The sequence below is a fragment of the Lethenteron reissneri genome, chromosome 65 (assembly GCF_015708825.2).
Source record: "Lethenteron reissneri isolate LAM-NWPU_2019-01 chromosome 65, ASM1570882v1, whole genome shotgun sequence".
NCBI classification, from domain to species: domain Eukaryota; kingdom Metazoa; phylum Chordata; class Hyperoartia; order Petromyzontiformes; family Petromyzontidae; genus Lethenteron; species Lethenteron reissneri.
This window is the reverse complement of record NC_083843.1, coordinates 5,452,354-5,476,199: the sequence shown is the minus strand read 5'-3', so window position 1 is coordinate 5,476,199 and position 23,846 is coordinate 5,452,354. Positions and strand designations below refer to the sequence as shown.

At 44.0% G+C, this 23,846-nt stretch overlaps 2 protein-coding genes across 4 annotated transcripts in view; one reads left to right on the top strand and one right to left on the bottom strand.

Annotated features, from left to right (window-relative positions):
• Positions 1-713: 713 nt before the first annotated feature.
• On the bottom strand, positions 714-3,139 carry LOC133359508 (uncharacterized). The gene is made up of 2 exons (XM_061577925.1): positions 2,446-3,139; positions 714-1,670 (listed from the first exon to the last, which is right to left on the bottom strand). Exons 1-2 carry the CDS (start codon positions 3,064-3,066, stop codon positions 1,239-1,241), a joined length of 1,053 nt encoding a protein of 350 aa, XP_061433909.1. The 5' UTR covers positions 3,067-3,139; the 3' UTR covers positions 714-1,238.
• An 8,260-nt stretch (positions 3,140-11,399) lies between these two features.
• Positions 11,400-23,846, top strand: part of LOC133359610 (uncharacterized) — a 36,344-nt gene continuing 23,897 nt past the window's right edge. Inside the window, exons 1-4 of one of the 3 annotated variants that reach the window (XM_061578075.1) lie at positions 11,400-11,537; positions 19,366-19,500; positions 20,332-20,391; positions 22,663-22,743. In XM_061578075.1, coding sequence (XP_061434059.1) covers positions 19,401-19,500; positions 20,332-20,391; positions 22,663-22,743 — 241 coding nt within the window. In that variant the 5' untranslated portion in view covers positions 11,400-11,537; positions 19,366-19,400. The remainder of the gene's footprint in view (positions 11,538-19,365; positions 19,501-20,331; positions 20,392-22,662; positions 22,744-23,846) is intronic. The other 2 variants (XM_061578074.1, XM_061578076.1) reach the window with 2 other exon arrangements.

Genomic DNA, 23,846 nt, shown 5'->3' with positions numbered 1-23,846 from the left:
GATCGTAAGGTAATGCTCTGAGACCAACCAGTTCTCCATTCTCGTGATTACAGTTCCAATAAGTAAAACATTCAAAGCAATATTCTTCAATATTCTATGGTTTTGGTTATAATAAGTAGTAGAAAACTCCAAGCGATATTCTAGTACATCCTATTGAATACAATTAAAATCAGTAGTGGGCACATTCATCGCAATATTTCGTACAATCTATTGATTACAGTTATTATGAGGAGTGGAAAATTCAAATCCATATCCTAATACATTCTAAGGCTAGAATTACGATCAGTAGTGGAAAATTCCAAAGCATATTCTTATACATTCTCTGACTATAGTTATAATAAGTAAAAGAAAACTTGAAGCGATATTCTATTGCATGCTATTGAATAGTTACAATCAGTCATGGAAAATTCAAAGCGGTATTCTCGTACATTCTATGGTTATAGTTATAATCGTAAAACATTCGAAGCAATATTTTAGTACAATATATTGCTTACAGTTATAATCAGTCATAGAAAATTCATAGCCATAGTCTCGGAAATGTTATGGCTATGGTCAAAATCAGTAGGGAAAATTGAGAGCAATAATGAAAGTATGTTTGTTGAATTTCCTACGCACCGTAATTAGCCAACCATTCAAATCGGAGGTTTGGGGGAAGGATAACAAACCAAACACAAAAAGAAGTTATAAAGAAATTAGTTTTCAATATGGATGATGATTTCAAAGCGCATGGCTCCAGTGGCTTCTTATCATCGGAACGAAGAGCGTTCCAGACGGCTGCATAAGTGCATCTGAAAGCGTGCGATGCGGTGACCGTCTTTGTTCGATGGCCAGCCAATAGACGCTGCGAGGATGACCGGAGTTCACGTGATGGTTTATGCTTCTTGACGAGATCAGCAATGTATTGTGGTGTATTTGTGGCAAGCAATCTGTGTGTCATGAGTGCGAGCTTAAAATGTATTCCTTCGGCAATCACAAGTTAATGCAGCTCTAAAGAGAACGAACACTCATACGATAGTGACATTCTAGTACAGGGGTCGGCATCCAAAGTAACAAGAAGAGACATTTTTTTTCCAATTCGGTAAAACAAACTCAATACTTCAAGAGCCTCAATTCACGTCAATAATGTCACGAAGCAGCCACTTAAAGAGCCGCATGTGGCACCGGAGCTGCAGGTTGCCGGCCCCTGTTCTAGTTCAGTCTTAACCCTTCACCCCTGCCACCTCCACAAGACTTTGGGCTTAAACCGCCTGGTACCCGTGCTGGTCCTCTTCCTGCATCGGGTCACCGCTGGGCAGAAGCGGTGAACTTTCATCCTCCTCTCGGCCACTCGGTTGTGGCGGTTGCTTTCGCCTTGTTTGATTTGCCCAGGTGTGGAGGGAACTGCTGCTTTCACCACAGTTTACGTGTTTATAATCGACTGGGAGGGTATTTCCATGCCCTTGCTCCCTGACGCGATTCAGATGGGCAAACATGAGGTTCACGTTCTCCTCCGCCAAACGCTTCGAGAGCTCCTCCGTCTTCTGTTTGATAAACTGGTTCTCAAACTTTGAATAGTTGTTCTCAGGTGAACGTTCGATGAGTTTAGAATACTTTTTTTGAAATCTTTTCAGTGCATGAAATGTTACAATTACATCTACAGTGATAATTAAAGATAATTCCCATGCATGGTTCTGAAAATAAAATAGAGGAAATAAAACAGGGTTATAACCAGGATCATCATTGTTACAAATCAATATTGTGCAATGTTATTATTGTTATTTCTCTTGTTTTCCCAGGTAAGCCTCAATGAGTCTCTTGACTCTTGCTCTCGAATGCCCTGCCAAGCTTCCACAGTCGGGAGCTATTTTCTGCTGTGTGATCTTGTCCTGTGTGTGATATTATTTGGATTACTTGGCCGCTATACATTTCCATGTGATAGGCCGCTTCGTTGAGCTATCGTTTGTGGACAGGTCGCTTGTGAAAATGAAGCTTCTAGCGCAGTGGGACTTACCTCGTAAAATAGAAACAGTTGTAGTTTATTTGTAACATTTCTTTGTGTCATTTGCTTACCTTTCCTATACTGTGCACTGCTACTGTGCTCTTGCATTGATGTCTGACCTGCCGCTACTGGACATATGTGACAAATAGTTGTATAGCTCTTACAGAACAATATTATTTGGCCTTAACTTCTCGCCACCGTGACGACACTGGATGAAGCCCACCACGGTGGTGAGATATTAACTCCCTTGCGTAGTATACAGGAGTTCGTGGGTTAGATCCCAACCCTGACACCTGCATATTTGGAGTCTCTCTCCCCGTGGTCGTGTGGATTTGCCTCTGGATCTTCAGGGTTTTCCCTCTATGGGTCTCTATGCGTTTAGAGAATTTGGCTGCTATGATTTCCCACGTGATGATTAGCCACTTCGTTGAAATATCATTCGTGATAGCCAGGTCGCCTCTCCTCACCTGAGCAGAAGCACGGAGAAAGTCGACGATTTCGTTTTTAATCTCTTGCTCGGTGCCGTTGGAGACGAGGCCGGTGAAAGGATTCTTCAGATTGTCGCATGGAACCTTGGCCAGCACGTCCCGCCTCTCCTTCTCGCTCATTCTTGAGAAACTCGAATTAAGCACCGGGAAACGGCCCCAATCCAGGGTTTCAGATCGGTAACAAATGTAAATGTCACTATTGAAGAAAGCCAATATGATCCAAACAAATGATGCGAATATAACAGTCGCATTTTTTATAATTACGACATAAATCCACATAAAACAACAATAAAAACATCGACTGCAACGATTATTCCATCTATAAGATGCCATTATATGTGCAATTATTTTTGCACTTGAGGGTTGCTGAACGGCAAAAGCCACTGCTACTATGATAAAAAATGGTATAAATAAAGCATGCAATGCATATTGTTGATTCTCTGGCGAGGTGCAAGGGCAGCGAAAGGCAGGGAGAGGGGAAAAGACTCCTACTACACCAGCCAGAATGGGCATGAGCACGCCCGTAATGATGGTGGCAATGCTGGGCAGGTAGTCCTTTAAGGGAGAAAGGAAAGACCCCAATCCTTGCGTGTGCTCCATTATAGACGGCTGTAACCGATATCTACTCGACACAGAAAGAGCAGCAGCAGTCGATAGCAGCAGCAGTAGCCCCGCGCTGAGGTGTTGTTCAAGCGACTATTTATACTTTAGTCGTCGGTAGTGAAACCTGAAGTAATGTTTTGCGAGAATAATCAAGTCACGACATTTGGCTAAACGTGCGGTTATGCCGCCCTCGTGAACATCACGTAGCGCAGCGTTGTGGCGTGAAGGAACTTGTCTCAAAACACGCACAGAAAAACGGATGAACAAAACATCACGTTCTTAGCAGCTGAGTCATTACTTTGTTTAGCACGCAACACGTACATGGCTCTCATTCGTATGCACAATTAAAGCATAAAAATACATCGTACGATATCAAGACATATTCCAGCGTCTGTGTTTTTTGGTGTGGCCATGTGTCATCCTCGGTTAGATTCCATTGCCTTCTTTCACTCCCTGCCCTGACTTCCCCTCACCAGCGTGATCACCCACAAGAATGCATGCCATTGCAATAACATCTCCACTTCCAGCCGTTTGCCGTATCTCTATTTGCTCCTGTCACCCTGCACTACAACTCGTGGTAAAACTCTACAAGCAACGTGAATTAAACCTCCTCTCTCACCTACACCAAGCACCAGGACCGCCACTGCCATACGTCACCGTGGCAGCCCCCGCCATCTGAAACGACTCTCATCTCACATTCGCAGCAGCATTCAATCTACCTCTACTTTTAATAAAGTCCTAATTTGACTTCTGGGACGTCATGGCCGAGTGAACAGCGTTAAAGAGACCTCTCTAACCCTTACGATAGAAAACAAGCCTGCACGTGTATTATATTACCTTTTTTTCTTTAGACGATTTATTTATTTTTTATTAGCCATCGGATTTATTGAGGGGTTTTCCCTTGTTTTCTGCCTGTTTGGGCAATTTATAAACCCTCTAGCCCAATGGCCTTTTGTGCGCAGCTTGGCCCTACCCCTGTGGCTTGGTTTGGGGGATTTTACCCGCAACAACCTCGTGCTCCATGGCGAATAGGGCCCCAGGGAACACAAATCTCCGGCTTCATCCTCGCTGGCTTCCCCAGTCAAAGGGAAACAATATACCACCTAGCAGGTCCGTGGGAGCGTCTACAAATCCTCCTGGAAAATGTAAGAGCTGCGAGCTCAGAAGACAGAGGAAAACAGCGCCCTTCTCCCAGGTTCCTCAACGAGAAGCTAAGTGGGGTCAGCGAAGAGGGCGGAGAGACAGGAAGCCATCACGATGATGACGGGTTCACTCGTGGAACAGGGGTGATGTGTCTTCTTGGTTCTTTCGGTAAAGTCACGTAGAAGGGAAATAATAAAATAATAAAACATAATAAAATCATTTTTACCGACAGATCTGTTCTTCACCTGAGGACGGCTGCTTGCGTTGGACGGCTGCTTGCGTTGGACGGCTGCTTGCGTTGTGGCCGAAACGTCGTGAGAATTGTATTTTATTATGTTTTATTATTTTATTATTTCCCTTCTACGTGACTTTACCGAAAGAACCAAGAAGATGAATCCCTGCAGTCACGAAAACTTTAAATCGAAATTTAGGGGTGATGTGGTTAAGATGCACGAAGCTAGACTGCTGGGCGGGAGTGGTAACTTAAGGCCTACGACCTCCTGGAAGGAGTTGAGGGCAACGCTCCACATGGAGACCTCATTTACATTCAGAAGCATCTCATCGATGCTCTAAGGAACCCGGAATCTCCTGGTATACTACGGAAAAAATCCACCCCCCTCTGAAGACAGTCACGCTTAGTTCCCACGTGGAAGTAAATCGCAAAACATTGGAAGTCACGCATGCTCGACTTTGCTCCATTCATTGTTGAGTTTGCATTTTGATCGAGTATGTTTTTGTTTTGTTAACCGATGGTTTAACCAAAAGGAATTACGTTGACAAAACCTGTAGGAAGTGGAGCTCTAGTAATGCTCGCACGCTCTCTTCCTCTTCATCATAATCCTCCTCATCCTTTATCATCGTCAAACCACTCTTATTGTCGTTTCTACTAACGTCGTTACTACCCAGGTAACGCTTTTTTTCTACCACTTGTGTTGTACAACAAATAAAATATTCACGTTTATATGAGAACCGAAAAAATACATGAGGTAAAAAAAGAATCCCCTCACCACCACCACCACAAGTGTCAGCCATCGCCAGTCACTTCGTCTATTAGATTAAGAGCGCGAGTAGAACCCGCGACCACAGAAAGCAGAAGCAACATGTGAAGCAACAACAGGTTAGTCATTTTGTGGAGCGGTCAGCATTTTCAACACGGCACGCTAACCAATACAACCGGAGCTCGCCATCAAGACTGCCATCTTGTTTTTGCAAAGTCGAAAAACACTGGGGAGACGAAAGTGGTCGAGCGTGGTCCTGACCACCCACCACCCTCGTGGTGTCCCGTACCGTCCTCCATAGGTGCTCGCGATTGCTTCCTCCCGATTGTTCTATTACCCAATTTAACAAACGTAACCAATGAGGGTTAATGTACGGATCAATGAGTAGGACATCTCGGAGAGTACTGTGTTGACAATTCCGAGCATAAGAGTTTGCATAATAGAGTGTTATGTTTTTTATATTAAAGTGGCTTAATACAGAACAGTCTGAGTGGTGCCTTCCTAAGTTCATGCTTAATCATCTTAATTATATGAACTGCATCCTGCGGAGAGATCTGAATTTTGAGGCATACTGTAAACACTAAAACATAATCAGTAAAAGTTAAAGCGAGAATCATTGTATTATCCTGATTGATAATACACCCCTAGACAATAAAGCCGAGCTTAATCAGCATAATTACATCACACTTGCATAACTTCATACAATTCATACAATTACACCTTCTTCATTGTATTATCCTCGTAGATAATACAACCCTAGACAACGAAGCCGAGCCTAATTAGCATAATTACATCACACTTTCATAACTTCATACAATTCATACAATTACACCTTCTTCATTGTATTATCCCGATTGAGAATACAACCCGAGACAACGAAGCCAAGCCTAATTGCATACATTAGCATAATTACATACACTTGTATAACTTCATACAATTACACCTTCTAATTAGCAAAATGCATAATTCGCATAATCACATACATTTGCATAATTTCGGAAAATTACATCTTTGGTTCTTTGTATGGAACCCTGCAGTCACGAAAACTTCAGATCTAGATTAAATTACATCTTGTTCAAATTTCATTTCATTAAAAACATTTTAAAGACCGAATATATACAACACCAAGGACGGTGTCTGCGACACCGCATTCGAGGGAGTCAACAAGACTCCCTCCTTGATTTGAAGCTTTCGTGACTGCACGAATCCATACTCTCTGGCTCTTTCGGTAAAGTCACGTAGATAGAAAAAATTATAAAAGAAACACGACGTTTCGGTCGCAACACAAGCGTCCGTCATCAGTGAGAAAATGATCTGCTGTTGTGACTTTATATAGGTACGGGAGGGGGAAGGGGGAGGGAAGAGTTTTGTAGAGTCGTGGAAGAGAGTCTTGTCGAAATTATCACGTTAAAATCGGAGCAGCATCATTTTTTCTTAATTTAGGGCTAGGCTGGCCTTAAACAAGATCCGTTTAGCGTTAGGGGAAGCGACCACAGCAGGTATGAGTGTGAAGGTGATCGGTATTACCTTGTTGTTGCAGCATATATTCAGAAAGGTGAGCAACTCGATCAGGTGTGCCTTCTTGCTCGCAGTCTGTTAAAAGATCTCATAGTTGTGTGGAAGCCCTCTCCGTAGAGGTGGTTAAGTTTTGATTTGAAGCTTTCCATACTCTCTGGTTCTTTCGGTAAAGTCACGGACCAAGCTACATGCATGAAAAGACTCAGGATGCCATTATGTACAACCGCCCAGATGGCAGGCCCCATCTCTTTATCACCTTCACTTGCAATCCGAAATGGAAGGAGATCCAGATTGAGCTGTATCCATACCAAAAGCCAACAGACACACATGCCATCTTAGCAACGGTCTTTAAACTCAAAGTTGATGACCTCATGATGCATATTACGACTAACAAAGGCAGCGTCTTTGGAAAGACAAGCAGTAACTTGCACACCATTGAGTGCCAAAAACGTCGTTTTCCTCATGCTCACATTTTGCTATGGATAAGGGAAAAAATTAATGCAAGTTAAATTTCAATTTAAAGCTTTCGTGACTGCAGGGATTCATATTCTTGGTTCTTTCGGTAAAGTCACGTAGAAGGGAAACAATAAAATAATAAAAATCTAAAACAATAAAATTGTCACGACGTTTCGACTGCAATAAAGCAATCGTCATCAGGTGTGAAAAACACAGCAAGAAAATTATAAAAAAGTGGCGTTTTTATAACGTTAACACCACTGACTGTTAATAAGCACACTCTAAACTCACCCCAGAGGTAGGTGTACTCTACACTTGGGGCGCATCCAACACCGTCCGGCTGAGGAGAGAAGAACCATACTCACTATCTGCTGGTTCTTACAGCCTTCTTCGAGCTCTACTCTTGGCTATCTCTTCGAGACCTCTTCCAGCAGATCCACACTCCCGGGCTCCCACAACGACCCCGCTCATGTCACGGGGTCCCCCTTAAGTACCCCCTGACAATACCAGTGATATGACGGCAAGACCACAGGTGTACCAAGAAGTATCCACGAAACTTATTGAAAGACACTCAGTCGGTCCGTGATGGCTATCCTCTATATCGTCGCAGAAATACTGAGCATGGTGGATTTGAAACAACGCTCAGACCTGGCACTAAATCTCAAATTAAGGTTGACAACCGGTGGATGGTTCGCTGCTGCCCTCTTCTGTGCAAGATCTTCGTTGCACACCTTAAGGTATAATTCTGCAATTCTGTGAAAACCATCAAATATGTTTGCCAATACATCAACAAAGGCTTTGACATGGCTGTCTTTGCCTTACAAAAGAGGGACAAAGTGTGGATGAGGTTAAACATGTTGTCCAAGGAAGATACATCAGCAGCAATGAGGCCATTTGGAGATTATTGGCTTCCCCATCCATGAGCATTCCCCCACAGTCATCCATTTGGCAGTTCACATCGAAAATGGTCAACGCATCTACATCACTGAAGGAAATGCCCAACAGGCCCTGGCTCCAAAAGATACCACCCTGATGGCGTTCTTTGTTTTGTGCCAAAGTTACCCATTTGCTGCAAACCTGCTCTACCATGAAGTTCCCTCCTACTATACATGGAGTGCTAAAAAATGGAAGCGACGTGCTGCTCACGGTGATTTCCATGCTTTACGAAGAGTTAATCCCAGAATCAGGAGTGTTACTTTCTCCAAATGCTTCTCCATGTTGTCAAAGGACCAACATATTTCAAGACCTCAAAACAGTGAGTAGAGTTGTCTAGAAAACATACAGGGAAGGTTGCAATCTTTGTGGAATTCTTGAGAATGATCGGCATCTTGACAGAGCTATGACAGAAGCTTCTGTTAGTCACTACCAGAGGTGGGACAAAGTCATTGTTATGCAAGTCCAAGTCGAGTCTGAAGTCATCAAATTCATGACTCGAGTCTGACTCGAGTCCAAGTCACATGACTCGAGTCCACACCTCAGAGGTGGGACAAAGTCATTGTTATGCAAGTCCAAGTCGAGTCTGAAGTCATCAAATTCATGACTCGAGTCTGACTCGAGTCCAAGTCACATGACTCGAGTCCACACCTCTGGTCACTACCCCTCTCAACTGAGATTGTTCTTCTGCATAAATCTTCAAGTTTGTAGCCCATCTAACCCCATGGGACTCTGGCAAAAATACCAAGAGGGCATGAGTGAGGACATCCTCCACCGAGCTCAACGAGAAAATCCAAACCTCGACGTCAACTTTTCTGATATCATCTTCAAACAGGCCCTCATCCGCCTTGAGGACAAACTGCACTCCATTGGTATAAAATACCTCACGTCTATGGGACTACCAACGCCCTACAGGGACAACCTGCATGTCCTTGCTCAATAGATCCTACGTGAAATATCCTATGATGGTTTAGAGCTTCTTAAATGTATTGAGAAAAATTAACCAAAGCTATTGGATGCACAAAGAGAAGCCTACACGAAAATCTTGGAAGACATTGAGACTAAAAACGGAGTCCGTTTATTCCTTGATGCACCTGGCGGTACTGGGAAGACCTTTGCTCTCAACCTGCTCCTTGCTAAGGTTCGCCAGAGGGAGAAAATTGCTCTAGCTGTCGCATCATTGGGGATTGCTGTATAAGTCGATGTGTGTGTGTGAGTCGATTTATGTGTTTGAGTCTATATCTGTGTGCGTGTAGGTCGATGTGTGTGGTGGTCGATGTCTGTGTGTGTGTAAGTCGATATGTGTGTGTCTTTTTTGCCCGGGCAACGCTGGGTACTTCCCGCTAGTATTGTTGTATAGAGACTTCTTCCCTAAGACGCACCAAAAGCCCAAAACTCCTCCCCCTATCACGCCCCTTGCATTGATCTGGTCAGCCTAGTTGCCCCTTTGTTCTGGCTGGCTGGACATTTTGACACCTGATGTCATAACCCCGATAAAACTCCCCACCCTCCAGAGGTTATCCCAAGATTGTGTGAGCACAGATGTTGTTAATTTCCCCTGGTGTGGCTTTTTGACTCGTAGAAGTAGACCCCCGGATGTAGTGTATGGCTGTGGTCACGTTTTTTGTGGAATTTCCTCTTATCCACGTGGCATGGGAATGGCCTACCTCTCTCTCTGGGTTTCAACTTTGTGTCCTCTCTGCAGAGCCTAGTTTATCCAGTTAGATTCTCCCTCAATCAATACAGTGGTGGTTATGACTCTCTCCTTAGGTCGATTCAGCCTAAACATGAATAACTGGTCTGGCATGTAAAAGATTGCCACTGGGAAGACAAAGGCGGTTGGGTGTGGCTTGGGTCGTACCTCTTGCATTATCATTAGGTTTTATCTGCTAATCCCAGACAGTATGGCAGAATAGTAATTGTTATAAAGAAGTATGCAAAAATATCACGATAAACCGTTTGACCTGAGCTGCATCATCATCACATTACAGTATATTATATCATCAAATTAACGTTTAATACCATGATATTTGAAAATATAATAGCCCAGAAATGTGTAACGCGCGTGACGTCACACCACATGCCGCAACCCCCGTCATTAATAATAAATAATCATGCGCAGGTGGATTTTTACACTCACGCGGAAAATCGAGTGGAAAGATATTTTTTTGCAAAGTCGCTTCAAATATGATGACGTTTCTTTACAGAAAGTGACGGTAAAAAAAAAATCTACGCAGCACAGTGCTATATCCGTACGTGATGTTACTGCAAAAGAGGCTCCCCCCTCATGAATAATCATGAGCGGGTGGATTTTTGCCCTCCCCCAGATCGAGCAGAGAAACATTTTTATTATACGCAGCAACAGAGTGTATTTGGTGTCTTTATTTATTTATTCAGCACTTGAAATAAAAGGGAAGTCAAAGTTTTGCTTCTACATTATTATAAAATAGCAAAATTTCTCCGTGATTTTCCACACATTGTATCGAATTCAAATTGATTACAACCCCAGCGAGCGAAAGCAGAAGAGAATAAAGTATCAGAGCAGTGATTTGGAACTAACTGAAAGTGAGTTAAATACAGTGCTACAGTGACATGAAGTGAGGTGTTTTATGACAGTTTTGTGCCAGATTCACTGCCATTAAATTTACACAAGATACAATTATACTCTGATCAATTTTTTCGTAATTATTACAGCTTCAGTCCGAGGACGGGCAAAAGGCTAGTTTGAAATTATTCGTATGAGGTGGTGGTCAATCAAAATTTTACAACTTTTTCAAGCCAAGACTTGTAGATAATTAACCTCCAGATACTGTCTCCTTTGTGTGAGGAACACTGCCGAAGCAGCAGGGGGTGCTCCTCTGGTCTTTGTTTTCTAAAGAGAGGAGTTCACAGGCCTAACGTGCCAAATCCAGATATATGAAAAAGAGAACTATTCATTAAATATGCAAAATCACTCTTAATACATTTTTAAATATTTTTTTTTGGAAATGGCATATAACAAACACCACTCACATACCCAATAACATACTCACTCACTCGCTCAAATATCCACATACCCACACACATGCCCAAGCACGCACGACTGCAAATTAGTTTCCTCTATCCTGTTCCCCAAGTAAGAGTGATCTCTACCACACATCACAACACCCCGTCCCCCACTCACTTGCCCGACCACCTCCACCCAACCCCACCCCACCCACCTCCACCCACCTGCCCGTCCACCCAACCCAACCCAACCCCACCCCACCCACCCTATTCATGCGAATTGGATCGCCTACCTCTGTGCTCGTGGTCCGGTCTCACGGGAAAGTCCAATGACCAGAATAGCTGCGCAAGATCGGGGGAGATTTTTGGAAATCCCCTGAACGTTTCTCAGCATGTGTGCATCTTTTTACTGAGGCGCCAGATGAGAAGTGGTGGGTAAGTGAGTGAGAGGGCTGAGATTGAGTGAGATTTAGGTTTTTTATTCTCGTGTGGCTGATGGAATGTGTCAAATTAAAAGCACTTTTTATTGAGATTCCTAGCCTACATGTGGTAGTTTACTCAGTCTCAGAGTGTCTATGGGTCTCCATGCGAGTCTATTAATTTCTGTATGCGTCTATGGATCTCAATGCCAGTCTATACATCTGAACGTGAGTTTGTGAGTCTATGGCTTTCCATGTGAGTCTCTATGTCTGTGTGCGTCAGGTTGTCTCCGTGCGAGTCGGTGTGTCTCCATGTCAGTTTGCCTGTCTCTGTGTGAGTCTCTGCGAGTCTGAGGGTCCCCGTGCGAGATACCCCGTGGGTATCTCTGTTCGTCTATGGGTCCTTATGTGAGTCAATAGGTCTCGTTTTAAGTCTGTGTCCCTATGCGAGTCTCGGAGTTCCGATGTAACTCTACAGGTCTCTGTGTGAGTCTGGATCTCAACGTGAGTCTATGAGTGTCATGCTAGTCTTAGGGAATCGATGTAAGTCGCTTTGTATCTATGTGAGTCTTGGGGTATGTTTGTGAGTGTATGGGCCTCGATTTACATCTATCAGTCACTATTTACGTATATTGGTCTCCGTTGTCAGTCAATGCATCTCTATGTGAATATTTGCGTCTCTGCGTGAGTCTATGGATTTCAATGTGAGTTTGTGGGCCTCAATTTAAATCTATGGGTCTGTGTGAGTCTGTGGATATCTGTACGAGCCCGTGGGTCTCTGTACGAGTCAAGAGGTATCTCTGTGGGACTATGGGGGTATGTGTGGGTCTGTGGGTCTCTTTGTGAGTCTATGTTTATGGTCATGATGGTGGTGATGGTGATGGCGATCGTGGTGTTGATGGTGATGATGTTGCATCGCTATGTATCTCTTCACAGTAAACCCATGATATTTACAAGGGGGTTAGATTGCGTTATTATAAGAGTCGCAACCCTCCACCACCCTACACGGCCAATCAGTAAAAATGTGTCACGTTAACAAAACGCCAATTAGTTACTTCTTTAGCCCACTGGAGTGTTTGAAGAGTGAATCCACAACATTTAGAATTTGAGTACGCCATTTCGCTGGTAATTACATTCAGCATCTTCGGGCGACTTGCCAGAATAATGAAGCCACCCACCTGCTTCCGGTCTTAAATAGTGCAAGATGACGTCATAAACGCTGAACCTCATCAAGTTTCGAGATCAGAGGCGGAGGTGGGGGGGGTATTGCCATTATGTAATAGATCAGTAATCAGCCACTTAGCATGTGACTCCTCTATAAGGAATTGGAATACGTATTGTGTATTACTTAATAATACGCGTCCAGGCTTCGCTGAGTCTGTAGCTATCACAGCGGTTTAAATTCTTTGTATTCTTCTGAATTTCTATTCATTCTCTAATTAGTCTTGGCCAGTAATAATTAGTTTTGCAGAACACTTCAACGTTATCAAAATCAATTGAATATCCTTGTTGGCAAGCATGCTCTGCCACTGCTGACAGCTGTGTTTGAGATAATTTAATATTCATTTAGTATTATTTTAGTCTTATGCTAATGTTACCTCCCGTCTGTCCTTAATAGTATTTACTGCAAAAGCAACTGATCCGAAATACACCTTCTAATTTGTCAGCAACTCCCGAGATATATGGTATTTTAATTGTTTTGATAATCTGATCACTTTCATCAATATTGTTGTTCGGTCTTGATTTGCCATTCAATGCTTTTTTAATTTGAGCATTATTGTAGACATTCAATCGCAGTGCTATGTTTTACATGTTTAATCTCGCTCCTAAGACTTTCACCATCTGACACTGTTTTTGCCTGATGTATGAGCGTCTTGATGAGAGAGGATTTCTGTGCTGGGTGATGATACAAATCTGCATTTAGATAGGCATCAGTGTGCGTTCCCTTTCGGTAGATAATGTGTGTTATTTTAACATTTTGACCACGTCCAAGCTAAATATCCAGGAAGGGGAGTGTGTTGTTCACCTCCATTTCCATGGTGAACTGGATGGCCGGATTTTGAGCACTGAGATGATTTAAAAATACCTAAAAGCTGACTCCCAAAACCATACATCCCAGAAGAATTCCCTCATTAAACTCTACACCATAGAGCTCGATGTATCTCCGACCATCACCTAGCCAGTGAACTGGAACATGTACACCAAGCTCTCAAGTCGAATGGATATTCAGACTATACAATCCATAAAGCAATCAGCCCAACTGTTGGGGAATAACCATCTGAGGACCCAATCAAAGCCATCACCTTGCCATACATAGCAGTAGTCACCAAAAAGATTTCCAAAATGATGAGCAAACACAACATCCAGGTCGATTTAACGCAATACGTAAAAATTGTGATCTGATACCATCTGTGAAGGATGAGATCCTTGACATGCAATACCCCGGCGCCTACAAACTAAGCTGTGTCTGCAGCAGTAGTTACATTGGGGAAACTAAGCGACATGTCTCGGACCGTGTTCGTGAGCATAATGCAGATCTGAAACACGGTAGGACAAATACTTTGGTTTTGGCTGATCATTGTTTTAATGCGGTTGGCTCTTACGAAATCGATTTCTCTAAGACGAAGGTACTTTACAAGCCCACTAGCTATCAACAATAATTCATTCATGAAGCCATCCATATATACAGACATAGACACAATTTCAACTGAGAGGATGGGTACAAACTCAGCAATCACTGGAAAGACGTTATCAACCAGTTTAAGTCATAACTGGCCGTGATGTTTCCATTTTATCACTCTCCAAGGCTCACCAGTTTTTTATCCCTCACATTAACATTAGCTTCTTCGCTCATGCTGCACTCTCCAAGGTTCACCGTATTTTAATCTCTCACATGAACATAACCTTATCCGCCCATGCTGCCCCAGGGCTCCTGTGCCCCGCCCACTCCGTTCTGACACTTTGGCTACGCCCATTTTAAACCTTTACACAAAGTTTGAATTTAGAGGCTTACCCCCATTTTTTTCTCCACCTGATGATGATTTCTTGTGTTGCGATAAAAACGTCATAGTGTTTTATAACAAAATTTAACCTATCTATGTGATTTTAACGAAAGACCCAAATAATTTTAATATCTTTAATCACATTCACAAGATGTTCTGAATTTCTTATACATTTAGATGTCCTACCGAAGTAGGGCTGTATTTGGTTACATATTTTGCTAATTTACACGTGCCAGAGTCTATTGTGGGTAGTAATGGGATACCGATTTTATGAATCTTTGGTAGCCCATACAATCTTGGTGATTTAACCAGCGACATGATTTTTGTCCTTTCTAAAGGCCTTTACTTTGTCATTGCCCCACGCACAATTCCAGTAGATGAGATAATTGCCGAGGTGGAATCAGCGGTAAGACATCTTCCACATAACAAGGCAGATAAGACTGGACACGAGGTTGCCAAAATAATTGAGAAGAGCTAAATACCAAAAATAAATATTAGCTTTGGCGAAGCAATAGCCTTAAGAGAGATTCGATTAAATAAAGAAATTCAAATTCTGGCAGCTGATAAAGGCCGCAGTACTGTAGTGATGTCTCAAACTGATTATGATAATAAAATTAAAGATTTACTGGAGGAAGATATATATTAAAATTAAACGAGATCCTAAAAATACTTTATAACGAAGACTTCTGCAATAATTGCAAATGCATTAATCCCCAAGACTGATTAATATCAAATTAAGCCACGGGCCTCAAAACCACCAAGATTATATGGGCTACCAAAGATTCATAAAATCGGTATCCCATTACGACCCAAAGTAAGTACAATAGGCTCTGCCACATATAAATAACCAAAATATGTAACTAAACAAATACAGCCCTACATCGGTAGGGCATCTTCACTAATAAGAAATTCAGAACATCTTGTGAATGTGATTAAAGATATTAATCTTAACCCTAATGATATTCTGGTGAGTTTTGATGTAATTTCTCTATTCACTAACGTTAAAGTTAATGAGTCACTTAAATTACTTGATACACTAGTAAATAAGACACGTTTACCAGAAGATATTCCAAAACTAGCTGACCATTGTCTAAATAACACTTATTTCTTATGGAGTGGTGACTTCTTTAAATAAAAGGAAGGAGCAGCAATGGGCTCTCCTTTGTCTCCTGCTTTAGCAAATCTGTACATGGAAAACTTTTAAACAAAAGCACTTGCCTCAAGTACATTAAAACCATCTTTTTGGTTTAGATATGTCGATGACACTTTGATCGTCTGGCCAAATGCTCAAGATACACTAAATGCATTTTTAAATCATCTCAATGCACAAAACCCGCCTATCCAGTTCACCATGGAAATGGAGGTGAACAACACACTCCCCTTCCTGTATATTTTGCTTGGAGGCGGTCAAAATGATAAAATAACACACAGCGTCAACCGAAAGAGAACGCACACTGATGCCTATCTGAATGCAGATTCGCATCATCACCCAGCACACAAATCATCTCTCATCAAGACGCTCATACATCGGACAAAAACAGGGTCAGATGGTGAAAGTCACATTGGGGATTGTGGTGTTGTTGAAAACTTTTGTGAACTCCTTGCTGCACTTTCCGTCATTCATACAGAGTGCGCGTGGGTTTGCAGTGCCGCACGGACCGTGCATAATGCATCTCGTGACAATCTCACACAGTCGTGGATGGTCCCGCGTTGGAATTTCGGCGCACACAAACTGGTTGATCTGTTCGCCAGTTGTGAACTTGTCCTGAGTTCGCAGAGTCACCAATATGTGGGCGTGCGGAAGACCCCGCTTCTGGAACTCGATGGTGTAGACGTGCGCTTTTCATTCTCCAAGCACGCCGTGTTTGGTCAGATCATCGATCAGAGCATCCAACTTGATTTTGAATACACGTGCTACCAAGTCGGGTCGAGTTGATGGCTGCTTGCCTCGTCGAAGGTTGTCGGTGATATCTGGTAAGCTTGGATTTGCGGTAAATGTTATGAAGAGGTGTGCACCCCATCTCGCAAAGATCGACATTGCATCGCAGAATTGCTCGCGCATGTTTCTCGGCGATCCTTCGAAGCTCAAATGGAGGATGACTGCAACGCCAGCTGCAATGTTTGCGTTTTGGGCTAAGTTTGCGACGTGGTCTGCGAGACCTTGGTACTGCTGTGCTCACAATCGCTGTTGATTTTGGCGGTTGTAGTTGAGATTGTTTGCCTCGACTTGCAGGTACGAATCCACCAACCATTGTTGAGTCAGCTTTCCGGCACTCATGACTGGATTGAAGTTGTCTTGAATTGCCGTTAGAGCTGCTTTCCACTGAAGCATGCTGACATTGTTCCGAACTCTATTCAGTTGTGCTCCCTCGTAAGTTTCGCACTGCCAGTTCGGTTTCCATCCGGCCTCGCCGTACGGATACAGAATCGTGTACGTCATGGGATCCATGTTGGGACTCAAAATATTGAGGTTGATGAACTGCTGATTGAGATTCTGTGGATTCCTCGGGTAGATGCGAATGTCACGCTAGAATGGCGGCTCACCATCCTTGTTGACGAAGACCGTCGCGACTTCGTTTGATGTTGGTGCGTTGTATCGTCGTTGATTTGACTGATGATCACGTCTCAGCACCATGCTGACCAACGGAATGAGATGTGCGGTGATATGTCTGGCCGTGGACCTTGAAGACATATGGGCCTTGTCCTGGCAAATCGACGATCTTCGCTCCCATCGACGCGAAGGAAACTGCGCTGTTGTAGGATTATATGTGATCGTGGAAGTGAGCGTGATTCGGATGAGTTTGGTCAGTCAGCAATGCGTGGAGAAACTCAGGATATTCCAGCTCAACTCCGTTGATGTCCTTTTGATTTGCCAACTTTAATTTGCCCTTACGGCAGCACGAAGTGAATTTCCGATCAACAGGGCGTTCTAAGATGAAATTCCTCGAGCCGCAGAACTGGCAGATGATGTTCATTGGACTGCAATTGTGCGCCTCTACTCGAGTGTTGTCGAAATTTATGGCTTCATTGCAGAACGCTTGTCTCTGACGCTCTGTAACTAAGCGCTTACTCTGAACGAAAGCTGCACGCCGCGACTGCGATTGTTCATGAGTTTCAGCCGCGATTCGAAGTCAATGGGCTGCGGTATCTGCTTCACGCCGCGACTGGGATTGCTCAGCAATTTGTCGATTGATGTAACATTGTTGAGATTGACAATGTGCTGCACGAATTCTCTCGAGCAACTCCAGCCTTTCGACGCTTTTTTGCGAAGGGATCTTCGTCCTCGTCCATAATTTGTTACTGAAAGTGAAAACATCTTTAAGGAACATTATGAAGGCAAATAGAGAGAGAAGAGTGGGCCGCATCTCATTGGCATCTCCTCGCTCTTCTCTCTCTCTCGCAAGTGTTTATCATATGCTTCACACAAAGATAGATACAGTAGTGCGCTTTGCAACGTAATCGAACGTCTTTCCCTGCGACTTGTTGATTAAGATAGCGTATGCGGGGAGAATGGTCATTGTCGTGGTCGCAAAACAAATGGCAAAGTCGTGTCGGTTGGGGCCAAGTAGATTCTGGGAATCAACACCGAATCGCCTCTTCTACAGATCGATTCCAACGTAATCGAACGTCTGTCCGTGCGCCTCTGTCGTTCACACCTATGCGCCCTCTGCATGAAAACGATGGGAAGTGCAGCGTTCATCACATAAAGATAGGCATTTATATGTATAGATACCCAATGCATATTGCAATTCCTTATAGAGGAATCACATTCTAAGTGGCTGATTACTGATCTACTGTATTACATAATTGCAATACCCCCCCACCTCCTTATAGAGGAATCACATTCTAAGTGGCTGATTACTGATCTACTGTATTACATAATTGCAATACCCCCCCACCTCCACCTCTGATCTCGAAACCTGATGGGGTTCAACAATGATGACGTTATCCTGCACTATTTAAGACCGGAAGCAGGTGGATGGCTTCACTATTCTGGTAAATCGCTCGAAGATGCTGGATGTAATTACCAGCGAAACGTCGTATTCAAATTAAAAATGTTGTCAATTCACTCTTCAAACAAACCGGTGGGCTGAAGAAGTAACTAATTGCGAAACGTCGTACTCAAATTAAAAATGTTGTCAATTCACTCTTCAAACAAACCGGTGGGCTGAAGAAGTAACTAATTGGCAATTTGTTAACGTGACACATTTTTTACTGATTGGCCGTGTCGGGTGGTGGAGGGTTGCAACACATTTATAATAACGCGATCTAACCCTAAATCCTTTATTATGAATAATACTGGTCGCGAAAGCCAACGTGTTAAATTTACAAAGGGGTTTACTTTCCAACATACAACCAGTGTGCTGAAGTAGTAATTAATTGGCACATTTTTTTACGTGGAAAGCCCTTTCTAGGTGGCTCTGTCGAGTGGTAGTGATGCTGGTTAGCCACACATTTATATTTACACGATCTAACCTAATATATATTTATCATTATGGATAATATTGGTTGTGAAAGCCCACTACGTGTTAACTTCGATGCCTCTCTGTGACTCTGTTGGTGTCTGTGTGAGTTTATGTTGATGGTCATGGCAGTGGTGGTGATGATGGTCATGATGGTGATGGTGGTCATGGTGATGGTGAAGATGGTGGTGATGGTGGTGTCAATGGTGGTGGTGTTGATGGGTGGTGGTGATCGTGGTGTAGATGGTACTAGCAATGATAGTGGTGGTGGGTGATGATGGTCATGATGGTAGTGATGATGGTGGTGACTGTGATGATGTTGCCCCTCTACTTCTCTCTGTTTACCCATTCAATCTCCACCTCCTCCTACCGACCTCAGAATCGCCGACACAAGCAACTGGACCTCAGGACTCCATGGCGTCTCCTCTTCCAAACCAACTCCTTGCCTACCTCCTCCTCACCCTCTTCGTCCTCACCATCCGACTCGCACATGCTGAAACGTTTAAGAAGACAGGTGAGCAGGAGGTAGGGAGGAGGAAGTAGGCAGGAGGTGGGGGACGATGCCAACCCTATTTGCAAGTGATAACGAGATTCTCACTTGTAACTTTCATCAGCAGTTGGCTAAGACCAGGCCACTGCGGGTATAAATGGGGGTCCTAGGTGGACACCCACCATTGCAGTGGGAAAATGACAAGCGCATGTGACAAGCGCAGATCAGCTCCATGGTAGGTCCTGATGTCAAGGACATTGGCCCACATTTGCTGTTCCATAACAATGTAGTCCAGCAAATGTTCTTGCTTGGAAGCAGCGTGCATCCACAATGTTGTGTTGATGCGCCAATGCTGGAGCAGTGTGTGTGGTAATTACAAGCCCATGGGCTGCACAGATGTCTAGCAGCCTCCATTAATATTGAGCTGATCTGGCCAATACCTTTCAATCACTCCAGTCCAGTTGCTTGTGGTCCAGGTAGTTGTGATGATGTCACCCAATGCATCCACACACTCACTCAGGCATTCACTCACTCAGACACTCATCTACTCACTCACCCACTGACTCATTCACCCACTTACTCACTCTCCAACTCTCTCACACACTCACCCAGTCACTCATTTACTCACTCACTCACACATTCATTCACCCATTCACTCGCTCACCCACTCACTATTTCGCTCACTCACCTACCTACTAATCCACTCACTTACCCACTCACTCCTTCAGCCACCAAACCACTCGCCAACGCATCTACCAACTCATCCACACCCTCACTCACCCACCAACTCACAGGAGTTGGCTACTTCTTCCTACGCCAGACTGAACCCAGTAAATTCCTGTCGTGCTTTTGCAGGTGGCCCCAATGATGTGGAGGTGGAAAGGAAGTGTGGATTCTCACTCAAGACCATTCACGGTCAGATAACAGCCTGTGTGCGTCTTTGTTTGTGTGCGAGTGTGTTTGTGTGTGCGAGTGGGGAGCGGTAGTGCAGCGTTAGCGTGCTGCTCTACGAAGCTGGCGACCCGAGTTCAATTCCCGCTCACAGCACAAGACAAATGACGATTATCTGAAGCAGCCGTGGGCCTCCCCTAGGTCAACCCAACCTCAAATGAGTACCTGATGCGATGTGTAAACATAGCCACTGCGGAGATAAAAAGTTGGCCGGGCGTGGTGCTGGTCAAACACCTCCTCGGTTCTATGCTGTCCTTCACAGATGTTTCCTCATAGTACTTGCTTTGACAGTCTGTTAAGGCTATATGTGGGATATTTGTAATTGTCTATGATTGTCTGTGTGTGTCCAGCTCCGGTTTGACATCAGGCAGCATTTTTTTCATCTGGCTGTGTAATGCTGTGTGGAAGCTACCTAATCTGTCACTCCACACGAAGCTTTGGGTCTTCTCGGACAAAGTTATGCCCCCCCCCTTCTCTATGCTTGTGAAACGTGGACCCGTCGAATGGAACATCTGCGCCAGTTAGAAACAACCAGGCTAGCCTGTCTACGATCTATTCTGGGTTTGACCAGGCTGGATTGTGTGAGGAGCTCACAAGTCCTTGAAAGATCAGGACACATTCCCATCGGTGAGCTCCTCCGGCAGGCAAGGCTGCCTTGGCTGGGTCATGTAGCCAGCATTCCGAACCACCACATATCTAAGCAGTCTCTGTTTGGCTGGACAGAGGGGGGTAAACGGGCATGACACAGGCTGGAGAAGAAATCGACTCATGTGGTATGGGAGGAAGTGGAGCTGAGTGGACTTGCCGAAGACTGACACCAGCAGTGTCAAGATTGGCCTCTATGGGGAGGCTCATGAAGGACACTACTGGTCAGTTGGAAGCAGTCGCCCTCCAACAACAATGGAGGGCAGAGGAGCAACGCTCACAATAACGTGTGGAGTGGCTAAAATGCTGAAAGTTGGCACAGTCGGGGGCACAGCTGGTACATCTACCAGTCATCTCAGTCGGTCAACCCATTGCACCTGGGTTTGTCCCGTGACCTCCTGTCAGTGAGCCTTTGATACTTCACGTGGCCTCAAAGTGCACCTGGCCTAGCACAGGCGTCATAGTGACATCATCATTACCTAGTGTCGAATGGCAGGTATTGATGTCTGTGTGTAGCTACTCACTGTGAGTGGCTGGCTTATGTGCCCATCTATTGAGATCTCTCAAGCAAACTGCTGAGGGAAGGTGGTGTTTGTCTAAAGGCTGCCCTATAGGACATCATTATAATGGTGTGGATCGCAGGACGGCTTCCACAGGATTTGAAGGATGCATTTGTGGTCCCCCTCTTTGAGACGGAAGACCGCACTCGATCTAACAACTACCAGGGCATCTCCCTCAGTGTGAGACCAGGAAAGGTCCTGACAAGAATTATTCAACATCGGCCCCTTGCCAGGCAGGCTGAGGAGAGACTTATGGAGCCCCAATGTGGTTTCAGACTGAGGAAGTCAAACATGCATGCCATATTCTCTGTCTGTCTGCTACAGCAGAGGTGTAAGGAATTATAATAGAACCTACATCTCTGCTGTATTAACCTGGTCAAGGCCTATGATACCATCAATAGGCCAGGGCTCTGTGTTGTTCTTTGCATTTTCGGGGTCCTATAACTCTCATCAAAATCATTAAGGACCTTCATAATGAGAATAGGTTTTCCCCTTTTTTCTGCCAACAAAACAGGTGTTAAGATGTTAAAACACCTAATTGAAACCGTTTACAAGGAATCATGTCTGCATTAAACACAATACTTGTGGTCAGAATGCAAACAAAACATACTCTGATAATATATACATTGTCTTTGAAACTGATTGGTCCACACCAGAGACAGCTTTCTTTGGAGCCTAGTCTCAAAAGGTGTTAGACCAGAGGACGCGTCTTAACACCTGTAATCAGTCCCATAAAAACTAAGCAAATATGATCAATGGTGGCCCCTGCAATGTATAGAACCGCATTGATCCATCCGGTATTTGGTTGTTGAGTCTAATCTGATCTGCACTCCACTCTGTCAACCTCTCTGTCAACTTCTCTATGATTTTCTTTATGATCTACTCTGTAATGCACTTTTCGGTCTGTAATCCACTCACTGATCTGCTCTGATCTATTTTGTGAGCCACTCACTGATCTACTCTGTGATCTGCTCTCTGATCCATTTTGTGGTCCCCTCTGTGATTTGCTCTCTGGTTTGGTTGAATGCAGACTGCAAATACCAGAAGTGCCAGGAGGCTTCGACCATCTGTGCAGCAATGACTCCTGGGGATCAGCCCGTCGATTCCACAGGCGAGTGACCATGGGGACCGTGGTCAAGATGTATTCACTGATAGATGAAGCTCTACCCCCTGATGATGTTAACACTGTGTAACAAAAAAAATAGTTCCTGGGTAGTAAGTGTTATTTGCTAATTGCTTATGCCTCAAAAGTATAGAAAATGGCTATTATTCCCCACAAACTTTGCTTTTGTGACCGGGACAGTGATATTTTGAAATGTACCTATTTTCGATGAGAAAACATGTGCATTTGTGTCTTTCGTTCACATAAAGTCCTGGTCACAAAAGTAAGGTTTGTGGGGAATAATAGCCATTTTCTATACTTATTAGGCAAAAGCAATTAAGAAATAACATTTAGTACCCAGGAAAAAAAATTGTGTTACATAGTGTAATGATAGATGTTTACAATAGTAATGTATGTATGTTGAATGGTGATATTAAGAAGCGATGATGGAGTGATTAGCACCGCACCACGCTACGAACCTGGGAGAGACCCAAGTTTTATTCCCACTCAGAGCCACCACCAATGTCGGTGATGGTCATCTGAACCCTTCTTGGGCATCCCCAAGGTCGCTTCAGCCTCAAATGAGTACCTTGCCTGGTGTGTATTAAACATCAGTACTGGGGAGATAAAAGCGGCTGGGCGTAGTGCTGGCCACCCACACCCTCGTGTATTGTGCTGGCCTCATAGGTGCTATTCGTTCACAGAACTTGTCCCAACAGCCTGTGTGGATTATAAGGGGGGGGGAGCTTTGTCTTGTGATATTGAAACTACTGGCGTATTATCAGCGGTGGCCAACTCATAAGCGTGGAGGGTACGCATGCTTAATGCGCCATTGGTGGCGGATGCTTGAACACGGCTTAGTTACGCAGAACCGTATACCGTCATTGGCAAAACGGTTATAAGTAATATTATAATCGGAACCGTGATTGGCAAGGGATTGCTGTATATATGAATGTGTACAGTTGATCATCGATTATTCAGCATGCGATTATACGGCTTCCAACATTATTCGGTGGTCCTGGACTGATCCTGAGAAAGCGGGAAAACCGCTCTAAAGGCTGTTAATGAGTCCAGCGATCGGCACCATATACGTGACAAAAAAAAATATATGC